Source organism: Sphaeramia orbicularis, chromosome 22 (genome assembly GCF_902148855.1).
Source record: "Sphaeramia orbicularis chromosome 22, fSphaOr1.1, whole genome shotgun sequence".
Classification (NCBI taxonomy): domain Eukaryota; kingdom Metazoa; phylum Chordata; class Actinopteri; order Kurtiformes; family Apogonidae; genus Sphaeramia; species Sphaeramia orbicularis.
In genome coordinates, this window is record NC_043978.1 from 16,231,149 (window position 1) to 16,246,277 (window position 15,129).

At 33.0% G+C, this 15,129-nt stretch overlaps 1 protein-coding gene across 1 annotated transcript in view; it reads left to right on the plus strand.

Annotated features, from left to right (window-relative positions):
* atrn (attractin) overlaps window positions 1-15,129 on the plus strand; it is a 607,345-nt gene that overhangs the window by 108,964 nt on the left and 483,252 nt on the right. Inside the window, exons 3-4 of the mRNA XM_030126085.1 lie at window positions 6,671-6,784; window positions 12,426-12,554. Of these exons, the coding sequence (XP_029981945.1) occupies window positions 6,671-6,784; window positions 12,426-12,554 (243 nt within the window). The remainder of the gene's footprint in view (window positions 1-6,670; window positions 6,785-12,425; window positions 12,555-15,129) is intronic.

Here is a 15,129-nt window from a genome sequence, read left to right on the forward strand (position 1 = left end):
TACACCGCTCATGTAGTGAAAGTGGGTGGTGCGTTTTGCAATGAGCCAATTTTCAACGGTGAAATCAGTAACTTTCCTGCCGTGTGCATCGCTCTAGTGGGAACAGAGCTTAATAAGTGCGATTGGTGCGTGGGATTTATTGGACAAATTGATACTGCAGGACGCACAACAACACAAGTTATGAGCTTGTAAAGTCTGCAAATGGAAGCTGCAATTCCGAAAGTAGGTCAGTTACCCAGAGGCAGTTATCAAACATCTTTTCAGGATCCTGCACAATCGATAATCTTCCCAAATAAAATGCGATAAAACGTCAAATTAAAGTTTTCCTGGTCAATGTACAGTCACAAAAAAATGATCAGACCACCCCTTGTTTTCTTCAATTTCTTGTTCATTTTAATGCCTGGTACAACTAAAGGTACATTTGTTTGGACAAATATAATCATAACAACAAAAATAGCTCATAGTCGTTTAATTTCAGAGCTGATATCTATCCATTTAACATGTTTTTCTTGATAATAACCAAAATCACTTAAGTTCTTACATCAGTAGCTATGGTAGGGGTGTCAAACTCATTTTATTCCAGGGGCCATATTCGGCTAAATTAGATCTGCAGTGGGCTGAACCAGTAAAATAATAACATAATAATATATAAATAATGTCAACTCTGAACTTTTCTTTGTGTTTAAGAGTGAAAATAGTTAATTTACGCTCTAAAAAGGTTTACATCTACAAACTATCCTTTCAAACAATGTGGGTAACATGAACAACCTGAAAAAAATAAATGTAATTTTAACAATATTCTGCCTCAGTTTATCAATTTCCACATATTTATTATAACTTACAGATCACAGTGGATCTACAAATACACAAAACATTTAATATCAGGCAGAATATTGTTAAAATTTTACTTATTTCTCTTAAAATATTTCAGGTTGTTCATATTTGTTCAGGTTATTCACATTTTTTGTGAAATTATACTTTGTTTTAGTGTAAATATATGGAAATATTTACATTTACTAAGACAGAAATTTGAAGTTGTGAGTATTTATAGGTTCTTATGGTAGTATTTTACTGGTCTGACCCACTTTAGATCATATTGGTCTAAATGTGGAACCTGAACTAAAGTGATTGTTAATATCTTCAGTGTAATTTTTGCATTTCACACCTTCATCCCAAGGGCCGAACTGGACCCTTTGGCGGGCCAGATGTGGCCCCCGGGCCGCATGTTTGACACCTGTGTACTATGTAAACACAAAAGGCCAAAAAACACACAAAGAATCTAAAATCTGATTTGAAAAATGTATATAATTTATTGCATAAATAACACAAAGATGCTTAACAAACCTTTTCAAAGACTTTAAAAGTGAATATTGGTTCTAGATATTAGCTATATAAAATTAAAATTGTAATAAATTAAAACTATTCTCCAATATTTGACATAAAAGCATATCTTTATTTAGGTGTTTTCTCCGGTTTTCTCATCGAAATCTTGAAAATGTCGTATGATTCAGTCTCAGGCCTGTGACCATGGACCCCTAAGGGTTAATGCTCATGCGATGCCAGAATTGTATTAATTTTTGTCCAAGTCTTGTTTAGATGATGGAGAGTTGGACCACTGTGTAAGGTCTTCTTCCCTCATCCCAAAGATCCTCAAAGTGGTTCAGACCTGGAATCTCCCAAGACCGGTGCATGTGTGAAAATACAGTCTCATCACTCTGTTTATTTATTTGAATATACCATTAAAACCAAACCACCAAAAGATTTATATGAAAAGAAAGGAAAACATTCAGAAAGGAGTGGAATGAAGTTTAATTATAATCTCTTTCATAATCTGAGGATGAATCCGGGTATTATCCAATATTTATGCTCTCTGTCAAACTGATGGTTGTTTCAGAAATGAGAAGGTACTATTAATCACCTCAGTAATTATCCAATGGATGGATCTGAACTATTTATGTAGTTAAATCCAAGTGGGAAGTTCTTCTAGCCAGGGAGTGTATAATTTCACAGAATATTGGAACAGAACCATACTATACTATATTGTACTGTACTGTACCGTACCGTACTATACTATACTATACTATACTATACTGAACTGTACCGTACCGTACCATACCATACTGAACTGTACTGTACCGTACTGTACCATACTATACTATACTGTACTGAACTGAACTATACCGTACCATACCGTACTATACTATACTATACTATACTATACTATACTATACTATACTATACTATACTATACCGTACCATACCATGCCATACTATACTATACTATACTATACCGTACTGTACTATACTATACTGTACTGTGTAATTTCACATAATATTGGAACAGTACCAGACCATACTACACTATACTATACTATACTGTCCTATACTATACTGTGCTGTACTGTACTATGCTACACTTTACTATGCTATACTATACTATAGTATACCGTGCTATACTATGCTATACTATACTATACTATACTATACTATGCTATGCTATGCTATGCTATGCTGTACTGTGTAATTTCACATAATATTGGAACAGTACCAGACCAGACTAGACTACACTAAACAAGACTATACTGTACCGTGCCATAATATACTATACTATATTGTACTGTACTGTACCGTACCATACTATACTATACTATACTATACCATACTATACTATACTATACCGTGCCATACTATACTATACTATACTATACTATAGTATACCGTACTGTACTATACTATACTGTACTGTGTAATTTCACATAATATTGGAACAGTACCAGACCATACTACACTATACTATACTATACTGTCCTATACTATACTGTGCTGTACTGTACTATACTACACTATACTATGCTATACTATACTATAGTATACCGTGCTATACTATGCTATACTATACTATACTATACTATGCTATGCTATGCTATGCTATGCTGTACTGTGTAATTTCACATAATATTGGAACAGTACCAGACCAGACTAGACTACACTAAACAAGACTATACTGTACCGTGCCATAATATACTATACTATATTGTACTGTACTGTACCGTACCATACTATACTATACTATACCATACTATACTATACTATACTATACTATACTATACTATACTATACTATACCATACTGTACTATACTATACTGTACTGTGTAATTTCACATAATATTGGAACAGTACCAGACCATACTATACTATACTATACTATACTATACTATACTATACCGTTCTATACTATACTGTGCTGTACTGCACAATACTACACTATACTATGCTATACTATACTATAGTATACCGTGCTATACTATACTATACTATACCATACCATACTATGCTATGCTATGCTATGCTATGCTGTACTGTGTAATTTCACATAATATTGGAACAGTACCAGACCAGACTAGACTAGACTAGACAAGACTATACCGTACCGTGCCATACTATACTATACTATACTGTACTGTACTGTACTGTACTGTACTGTCCCGTACTATACTATACTATACTATACTGTACTGTACTGTACTGTACTGTCCCGTACTATACTATACTATACTATACTATACTATACTATACTATACTATACTATACCATACTATGCTATGCTGTGCTGTACTGTGTAATTTCACATAATATTGGAACAGTACCAGACCAGACTAGACTAGACTAGACAAGACTAGACAAGACTATACCGCACCATGCCGTACTATACTGTACTGTACTGTACTGTACTGTCCCGTACTATACTATACTATACTGTACTGTACTGTACTATACTGTCCCGTACTATACTATACTATACTATACTATACTATACTATACTATACTATACTGTACTGTGTAATTTCACATAATATTGGAACAGTACCATACCAGACCAGACTATACTATACTATATTATACTATACTGTACTGTACTATACTATACTATACTGTACTGTACTGTACTATACTATACTGTAAAATACTGTACTATACTGTACTGTACCGTACTATACCGTACTATACTATATTATACTGAACCGTACTGTACTGCACTATACTATACTATACTATACTATACTATACCGTACTGCACTATACCGTACCATACATGCCATGCCATGCCATACCACTTTAAGAACTTTACAGCAGTGCAAAAGTGTCATACACAAAACATAAAACAAGGGATTAAATAAGTAAAAACAGTGATAACACAGGGTGCAAAGCGGGCTAAGAACAACAGAATGCAACCATCATAAAAACAGAGACCAAAGTAAAATGTGATAAAAACAGCATAAGAAAATATAAAAAAAGAAACATCTCACTCATTGATTAAAAGCCAATGAGAAAAAGTGTGTTTTTAGATGCGATTTAAAGACAGGCAGAGACTTAGCCTGTCTAACATCGAAGGGCGACTGGTTCCACAGCTTTGGGGCAACCCCGCAAAGCTTCTTTTTCATTTTTGGAACCACAAGCTGCAGAGTAATGCCATATCTCTGTTTATCAGATGATAAATGAACAACATTGAAAGGGCTAATTGTACTTTTTGGCCTAGATGAAGTCCAAACAAGCCTGGATGCTGCAGCTAAGGCTTTTAATATTAGGAAAAACCCTGCATTATAAGGTTTAGCTCCAGGACCCAAGCCATTTTTGGGCCAAACCAAAGCCACATGAATGAAAGAACAATATGGAGAGCATCAGATCTAGCTCTAACTTTTTGGTCGCCAGTGCATTTCAACAAGTTTTTGGATGTTTTGGATGCTTTTCCAAGTATATGTACACATGTAGGACAAAAAAGGTGCAACAAAACTTCTTTTTTTTTTCTCCTCAAAAATGTTTTCTTTTGGAAGGACCCCCAGACCCCACAACCATACACTTAAAGGGGTCATATTTTGCTAAACCCACTTTTATTAGTCTTTGGTTCATTTATTTGTGTATTTGGACCCTAATAGTTCATACAGTTTGAATTTGAACCCTCCAGGTGCTGCAAAGCTATCTTTATATTAATTTTGGCAAAAATCCAGTGGATTTCTACAACCTGTTTCAATTCCTGCTTAATTTGTTAAGTTTTATAACTAGTTAAGTCACGACATTCGCACATATAACATCAAGACTTCCAACAAACATTTCTCCTAGTACGACATAATTGTTTGTCAGCAGCAACGGTTGTAGTAAAAACGGAAAGTATGTCCAAACTTTGAGCCGATTACCTCAAATGTTCAGTTGTTGGCTGTATTAACGAACACAAGTGGTTGAACGAGACAGAAAGCACGGTCAACAACCTGGATGGGGGCGGGGCCTGAAGTGGCTCGTGCATTTAACCCTTTCATGCATAGTGGTCACTATAGTGGACAGTTATTCTCCTGCTGTTCTCTTGTATATTCATGGGTTTTGTTGTTTTAGTTCCATATCAACCAACGCAGTGGACACTTATGCATCATCTCATAAACTGCAATTCATACCATTACTGTAACTTTGCTGTTCTTGATTGGTTCTTGAGTGGAAATCAATTGTTAATATTTATTTTTTTCATATTATCTCCATGAAGTGAGTAATAACTAGTATTAGAATATGTTAAAATGTGAGAAAACATCAGATTAACTGCATTAAACATGGTTTCATTTGACTGTTTTCACATCACTTTATGATATCGGGTTTTAAATACATGTTTCTTTGCTTCAAGAATAAAATTCATGGTGTAGTTGAGTGGACATTTTTGTAAATTTATGAAAAAAAAAAAAAACCCTCAATCTCAATGTTTTTTTCATGTCTAAGGAGGAATAAAAACACTAAAAAAAAAAAAAAAAAAAAAAAATCTCAACTAAGGTTCTCATAATTCATGCATGAAAGGGTTAAAGTGCCAGCGCTCAAAACCACCTTTCTGGTGTCATTACTCAGATACAGGGTTGAAGATGCACCTGTGGAGTTGAATTAATGAAGAATTCAGACCCAAGCAGAGCATTTACAGTTTATGCAGACCACAGGGGAATGTTTGAAAATGCAGAATTCCATTTAAAAAAGTAAAATATCACTCCTGTAAATCTTCAAAAATTAAGTAAATTGATAGAAACAGCTGAAGCATCTGAAAACCAATGGAAAATGCAGATAGCAAAACAAACTGGTAGTAGTAGGTTCTGGGGAAAAACAGTGTAGGAATATTGACAAAATATTTAGTATATTAAAAGTTTTCGTAGAGTTGAATGGAGTCAGTTAACGCGATTATTTAAAATTACCTCTTTTTTTCCCCATTAAATTCAAATAATTGTAATATGATAATTATGCTTTTCTAAATATATGTACTTTATTGTAGAAGGAACCCCACATGCTACAAAAACACATTAAATCTTTAACAAAAGTGAGGAACAAAACAGCTGCTACAACATCTGAAAACCAATAGAAAACACTAACAGCAAAACAACTGAGATGATCCCAGTAAAAGGGTGGCAGTCAGACTGGGGAAAACAATGTGGGAATAATAACATGTTAATTCTGCAAGTTTCATCCAATTGTTTTTGTCGAGGTGAACGCAAACTGTTGACAGCATGATTATTTAGAATTATGACGCTTGTTTGACAATAACTGCAAAATGATGATTATAAAATAACCTTGACTGAACACTGTTGCTGTGAACTGAATATTTAACCCATGGGGATCATATAATCATGGTCCTTTTGTGTGTGTTTTCAGGCCAAACACCATACTTCGATTGCGTTTCAACCACTTCGCCACCGAGTGCAGCTGGGATCATCTGTACGTCTACGATGGAGACTCCATCTACGCCCCCCTCCTGGCTGCGTTCAGGTACGACTACGACCGCAGCTCTAGAAAGTGTCACCGTGATTTCCAGAGAAACTGAACTGAACTGTTTATTCATTAAACTTTTACCTGTAGTTCCCAACCTTTTTTGGCTTGTGACCCCATTTTAACATCACAAATTTCTCCCCAGATGTTCAAAACGGAGACTTTTTTTTTTTTTTTTGGCTAAAATTTGTTTTTGATGATGTAATAGTTTGCTATACTATGTTTCAAATAAACGCTAATTTTAGACGACATTTAGGCCAGTGGTTCCCAACCTTTTTTGGCTCGTGACCAAATTTTAACATCACAAATTTCTCCCCAGATGTTTAAAACGGAGACTTTTTTTTTTGTTAAAATTTGTTTTTGATCATGTAATTGTTTGCTATACTATGTTTCAAATAAACGTTAATTTTAGACGACATTTAGGCCAGTGGTTTCGAACCTTTTTTTGGCTTGTGACCAAATTTTAACATCACACATTTCTCCCCAGACGTTCAAAACGGAGACTTTTTTTTTTGTCTAAAATTTGTTTTTGATGATGTAATAGTTTGCTATACTATGTTTCAAATAAACATTAATTTTAGACGACATTTAGGCCAGTGGTTCCCAACCTTTTTTGGCTCGTTACCCCATTTTAACATCACAAATTTTTCCCCAGACGTTCAAAAATTTCTCCCCAGACTTTCAAAACGGAGACTTTTTTTTTTTTTTTTGTTAAAATTTGTTTTTGATGATGTAATAGTTTGCTATACTATGTTTCAAATAAACGTTAATTTTAGACGACATTTAGGCCAGTGGTTTCGAACCTTTTTTTGGCTTGTGACCAAATTTTAACATCGCACATTTCTCCCCAGACGTTCAAAACGGAGACTTTTTTTTTTTTGTTAAAATGTGTTTTTGATGATGTAATAGTTTGCTATACTATGTTTCAAATAAACGTTAATTTTAGACGACATTTAGGCCAGTGGTTCCCAACCTTTTTTGGCCTGTGACCAAATTTTAACATCACACATTTCTCCCCAGACGTTCAAAACGGAGACTTTTTTTTGTTTGTCTAAAATTTGTTTTTGATGATGTAATAGTTTGCTATACTATGTTTCAAATAAACATTAATTTTAGACGACATTTAGGCCAGTGGTTCCCAACCTTTTTTTGGCTCGTTACCCCATTTTAACATCACAAATTTTTCCCCAGACGTTCAAAAATTTCTCCCCAGACTTTCAAAACAGAGACTTTTTTTTTTTTTTTGTTAAAATTTGTTTTTGATGATGTAATAGTTTGCTATACTATGTTTCAAATAAACGTTAATTTTAGACGACATTTAGGCCAGTGGTTTCGAACCTTTTTTTGGCTTGTGACCAAATTTTAACATCGCACATTTCTCCCCAGACGTTCAAAACGGAGACTTTTTTTTTTTTGTTAAAATGTGTTTTTGATGATGTAATAGTTTGCTATACTATGTTTCAAATAAACGTTGATTTTAGACGACATTTAGGCCAGTGGTTCCCAACCTTTTTGGCCTGTGACCAAATTTTAACATCACACATTTCTCCCCAGACGTTCAAAACGGAGACTTTTTTTTTTTTTGTCTAAAATTTGTTTTTGATGATGTAATAGTTTGCTATACTATGTTTCAAATAAACATTAATTTTAGACGACATTTAGGCCAGTGGTTCCCAACCTTTTTTTGGCTCGTTACCCCATTTTAACATCACAAATTTTTCCCCAGACGTTCAAAAATTTCTCCCCAGACTTTCAAAACAGAGACTTTTTTTTTTTTTTTTGTTAAAATTTGTTTTTGATGATGTAATAGTTTGCTATACTATGTTTCAAATAAACGTTAATTTTAGACGACATTTAGGCCAGTGGTTTCGAACCTTTTTTTGGCTTGTGACCAAATTTTAACATCGCACATTTCTCCCCAGACGTTCAAAACGGAGACTTTTTTTTTTTTGTTAAAATGTGTTTTTGATGATGTAATAGTTTGCTATACTATGTTTCAAATAAACGTTGATTTTAGACGACATTTAGGCCAGTGGTTCCCAACCTTTTTTGGCCTGTGACCAAATTTTAACATCACACATTTCTCCCCAGACGTTCAAAACGGAGACTTTTTTTTTTTTGTCTAAAATTTGTTTTTGATGATGTAATAGTTTGCTATACTATGTTTCAAATAAACGTTAATTTTAGACGACATTTAGGCCAGTGGTTTCGAACCTTTTTTTGGCTTGTGACCAAATTTTAACATCGCACATTTCTCCCCAGACGTTCAAAACGGAGACTTTTTTTTTTTTGTTAAAATGTGTTTTTGATGATGTAATAGTTTGCTATACTATGTTTCAAATAAACGTTGATTTTAGACGACATTTAGGCCAGTGGTTCCCAACCTTTTTTGGCCTGTGACCAAATTTTAACATCACACATTTCTCCCCAGACGTTCAAAACGGAGACTTTTTTTTTTTTTGTCTAAAATTTGTTTTTGATGATGTAATAGTTTGCTATACTATGTTTCAAATAAACATTAATTTTAGACGACATTTAGGCCAGTGGTTCCCAACCTTTTTTTGGCTCGTTACCCCATTTTAACATCACAAATTTTTCCCCAGACGTTCAAAAATTTCTCCCCAGACTTTCAAAACAGAGACTTTTTTTTTTTTTTTTGTTAAAATTTGTTTTTGATGATGTAATAGTTTGCTATACTATGTTTCAAATAAACGTTAATTTTAGACGACATTTAGGCCAGTGGTTTCGAACCTTTTTTTGGCTTGTGACCAAATTTTAACATCGCACATTTCTCCCCAGACGTTCAAAACGGAGACTTTTTTTTTTTTGTTAAAATGTGTTTTTGATGATGTAATAGTTTGCTATACTATGTTTCAAATAAACGTTGATTTTAGACGACATTTAGGCCAGTGGTTCCCAACCTTTTTTGGCCTGTGACCAAATTTTAACATCACACATTTCTCCCCAGACGTTCAAAACGGAGACTTTTTTTTTTTTGTCTAAAATTTGTTTTTGATGATGTAATAGTTTGCTATACTATGTTTCAAATAAACGTTAATTTTAGACGACATTTAGGCCAGTGGTTTCGAACCTTTTTTTGGCTTGTGACCAAATTTTAACATCGCACATTTCTCCCCAGACGTTCAAAACGGAGACTTTTTTTTTTTTTGTCTAAAATTTGTTTTTGATGATGTAATAGTTTGCTATACTATGTTTCAAATAAACATTAATTTTAGACGACATTTAGGCCAGTGGTTCCCAACCTTTTTTTTGCTCGTTACCCCATTTTAACATCACAAATTTTTCCCCAGACGTTCAAAAATTTCTCCCCAGACTTTCAAAACAGAGACTTTTTTTTTTTTTTTTGTTAAAATTTGTTTTTGATGATGTAATAGTTTGCTATACTATGTTTCAAATAAACGTTAATTTTAGACGACATTTAGGCCAGTGGTTTCGAACCTTTTTTTGGCTTGTGACCAAATTTTAACATCGCACATTTCTCCCCAGACGTTCAAAACGGAGACTTTTTTTTTTTTGTTAAAATGTGTTTTTGATGATGTAATAGTTTGCCATACTATGTTTCAAATAAACGTTGATTTTAGACGACATTTAGGCCAGTGGTTCCCAACCTTTTTTGGCCTGTGACCAAATTTTAACATCACACATTTCTCCCCAGACGTTCAAAACGGAGACTTTTTTTTTTTGTCTAAAATTTGTTTTTGATGATGTAATAGTTTGCTATACTATGTTTCAAATAAACGTTAATTTTAGACGACATTTAGGCCAGTGGTTCCCAACCTTTTTTGGCTCGTGACCAAATTTTAACATCACACATTTCTGGCAACCCCAGACATTCAAAACGGAGATTTTTTTCTCTTGGAGATGTCTTAGCGGGGCCAGACAGGCGAAAAAAAAAATTTCCATTTTCTGTTCGGTCCGGTTTTGACTGTCAGGTTGAAGCGGTAACGTGATCGGGTCAATCAAGATACGCCCTCTCAGATATTATATCCTTGATTTTTATTAGGAAAAATGTGTGGTGTTTTAATTATAATGATATATTGAATCATTAAAAAATATTTTTTATTGTAATTTATTTACTTTTTTTTTTTTATCAATTACTAGAAATTTCAGGTGACCCCATGGTTGAAAAACACTGATTTAGTCTATATAATGTATATTATTATGGACAGAGGCAGAAAAGCCAGGTGTAGATTACTGCACAAAGTGAGAATTTGATTTTCCTTGGTCAGGATATGTACAGTCAGTCCAGCTTGGATTTACAAGGCTGACAATTAATACTGAACAAACAAGAACTCAAACTATGAATTATGAAAGAGCTGCAGCATCTGAAACTGACCACAATGAACATTTGACAGATAAACAGAACCACAGTGCTTCAGTTTCAGCTTCACAGTTTGTCATGTCTGTTATGGATTGGGATTGTCTCTGTCAACTCAACGTATATTATTTATTAGTACGTTTTTAATTTTTAATTTTAAAAATTTTTTTATCTATTACCAAAAATTTCAGGCGACCCCACGTGAGGCCCCGACCCCAAGGTTGAAAAACACCTTTTACACAGATGTTGGTGTTGCATTCAATAACAGCCTGAACTATGAGTAAATATCCATATCAGTAAATTACAAAATTCCAGTGGACCCACAGACTATCTACCTGGGTCTAATACCTGATGATGTAATTAAAAGAGAAGATGCTTACTCATTTAAAATATTCATGGTTGCTTGCAAAAAGGTTGTCAAAATGAACTGGTTAAAAAGTGGCTGGACATTATAGAGGAAATGTATACCATGGAAAAATTAACATTTGATCTGAGGATTAAGGTGGGAACTTTTAATCGAAGGTGGGAGAAATGGAGCGTATTCAAGGACACTAACTCTTGTTACCAGATCTGATGTGGAGAAGCAGATGAGAGCATATGGAACAGCACCCCCCACCCCCCTTGTTGTTTTATGCTCTGTTTTTGTAGTTACTGTGCTGCTAAAGTGTTTTAAAAATTTATAATAAAAAGAAAAAAAAAAGAAAAAATCCATATCCTTTGAAAAGTCAAAAAAAAAGAAAAAATCCATATTAGTAGAAAAGTAAAAAAAAGAAAGAGAAAAAAATCCATGTTTTTAGAAAAGTTAACAAAAAAAAGAAACAAAATCCATATTGGTAGAAAAGTAAAAAAAAAAAAAAAAAAAGAAAGAAAGAAAGAAAAAATCCATATTGGTAGAAAAGTAAAGAAAAAAAAAAGAAGAGAAAAAATCCATATTGGTAGAAAAGTTAAAAAAAGAAAAAAAAAAAAATCCATATTGGTAGAAAAGTTAAAAAAAGAAAAAAAAAAAATCCATATTGGTAGAAAAGTTAAAAAAAGAAAAAAAAAATCCATATTGGTAGAAAAGTTAAAAAAAGAAAAAAAAAAAATCCATATTGGTAGAAAAGTTAAAAAAAGAAAAAAAAAAAATCCATATTGGTAGAAAAGTTAAAAAAAGAAAAAAAAAATCCATATTGGTAGAAAAGTAAAAAAAAAGAAAAAAAAATCCATATTGGTAGAAAAGTTAAAAAAAAAAAGAAAAATCCATATTGGTGGAAAACATTGCTGTTTGTTGAGTTTGTTTGTGTTTTTGTGTGGGTCTTCCAGTGGTCTGATTGTCCCTGAACGTTACGGGAATGAGACGGTTCCAGAGGTGGTGTCTCAGTCGGGTTACGCGCTGCTGCATTTCTTCAGCGACGCCGCCTACAACCTGACAGGCTTCAACATCTCCTACAGGTGAGAGGACACGACCGTTCCACGTTTATGGTGGAGCTCAGTTTAACAGCTTCATAACTGTCGGTGGTTTCACCATACAGACCCAGGGCGACTTTTGTGGTAGTTGCCAGATGAATTTTTCTCTCTATTTAACCTTTCTTTAGTCATTTATCAGCATTTATTTTAATATTATCCTCTATATTTAGCATGTTTCAATGTAAATAATGTATTTTCCTATATTTAATTTCCTGTATTTGATTTAGATATTCATGAAAACTCAGTTAATTCAAACATTATTATATAAAAACTGACAAAAACCTGAAGAAAAAGTGAATAATTGAATTTTGTTTTCAGAAACAAAAGAAAAACTAGTGCTTAATAGATTTTCGTTTAAAAATAGAGGAATTAAAATTGAATTTTTGTCTTTTTCAGTGTCAAAACGGATAAGCCAAATTTTAAAAAAATGGATTGATTTTCATTTTCTCTTCCTAATAACAAAAAAGAAAGATGCCACATGACAGAAATGGAAAAACAAACGAAAAACAGCTGTTTTTTTTTCATTTTCTGAGACCGGAAGTTGTCGTTTTCAAGGAAAGAGCACCAATGCCTAGGTCACAAAAATTCTTACGAAGGATGGGTTTGTACGAAATCTGGAGTTCGTAGACATTCGTGGACGGAGCATGTCTACGACTGGTCTCAGAAAATGAAAAAAATAAATTTCCATTTCTGTCAGGTAGTAACCTTCTTTTTTGTTATGAGAAAGAGAAAATAAAAATCAATGTTTTTTTTTTTTAAATTTGGTTTATCTGTTTTGACACTGAAAAAAAAAAAACGCCTTGAAATTCAATTTTAATTCCTCTATTTTAAAACAAAAATCAATGAACCACTAGTTTTTCTTTTGTTTCTGAAAACAAAATCCAGTTACCAAAATATACACTGACCAATCATTATTAGATTGTGGTATTGTTGTCCTGTGAAAACCATGTATATCCAAAAAGTAAACTTGTAAGGAACTCGAAAAACAGACCTAATGTGGGAGTTGTTATTTGGCTTTAGAGGGAAATTTTTTTTTGTCAGTTTAAGAAAAAATAATCAATCCTTCTGTTTGTCTCGTATTGGAAAATCAACACATTTGGAGCAAGGTTATAATAGTTTTACATTTTCATTATAGTTTAGTTTTATTTAGTTTTGACTTTATTTTCTGTAATTCAGTTAATTTTAATTAGTTTTTAGAGCAGGTTTGCTAGTTTTTATTAGTTTTCGTAATTAAATGCTTAGTTTTAGTTTAGTTTTCCTTTTTTTTTTTTTTTTTTTTTTTAATATCTTTTATCTTCTTCACCGTCGTATTCAAATAAATCCCAGACAGGACTCTTCTGCTTTCTCCCAACTTTAGTCTGCATGTTTCCAGGTAGAGTGGGGACGAGAAGACGACTCTAAACGACAAGTGACGAGAAGAGATGGACCGTTAAATATCATATGGTGCCGCTAGCTAAACTTGCTTGAGGGAAATAAATCGATTTCATATCAATCCGACATTGACAAAGACAAAAACTAAGGGAATTTGATTTCTAATTTTTAGACGACGTAGTTAATTTTATAAACACACAATACAGTTTCAGTTAATTATTGTTTTTTTCTTTTAATTATAGTTTTTATTTATTTCAGGTAACGAAAATATTTTACAATTCTAGTTGTCGTCATTTTGTTAGTTTTTTGTTAACGATAACACTGGGTTACAAAAAAATGTTTTTTGCAAGTTGTCTAGGTTTTTTCAACTGAATTAGGCCCATTTTGCACCGCTAAATCCAAAAATGACATCGGTATTTCTCAATCAAGTCAGGTTTTTTTGGCTAATTTGCTTTTGAAGAATTTGATCTTCTCACAAAATTCATTACATTTTTGTGACTTTATCCGTTGATTTTTTTATATAGTTCTCACCCAAAATAGGTTTTAAGAGAAAAAAAATAATTTTCTAACAGGATGTATTTATTATTTATTATGTATTCACCGTAGATGTAGCAGAATACGTCAGGCTTATTTTTGCAAGATCTTCTAGTCCAGGGGTCGGCAACCTTTACAGCCCAAAGAGCCATTTTTGTCTAGAAAAAAGAAAGAAATCTGACCAGAGCCATAAAAATAAATGTAAACCCATCTACATTTTACCATGAGGTGACTGCTCTGCTGTAGCCTATTTGGAATTAGTTTGCTATTTAACTTTGTATTTCCATTATAATAATACAATGTCTGGTGCATTTATGAAATTATACAACTACAAGAAAGAAAACATTCAAGATTTGTTACATTTTTTAAATGATGGACACTTTTTCTAAAACATAATTACGTTGCGCAATGGAGAAAAAGCACAACTTTCATGTATAGTGGCTTACTTACAAACTACAACCAAATGCAAATTGAGCATCTTGTATTGAATTTGGGAAGAAAATAATCCATTTTGGTTTTTATGCTGTGGAAAAAAAGATTTTATTCCATGTAAAGCCTGTGCATTTCTGCTGATGGACAAAGTTAGAATAGATTTAGGCTGAAAACAGTGTTAAAAAGTAATGACTCTTTCAGATAATTTCAAAATGTTCCTTAG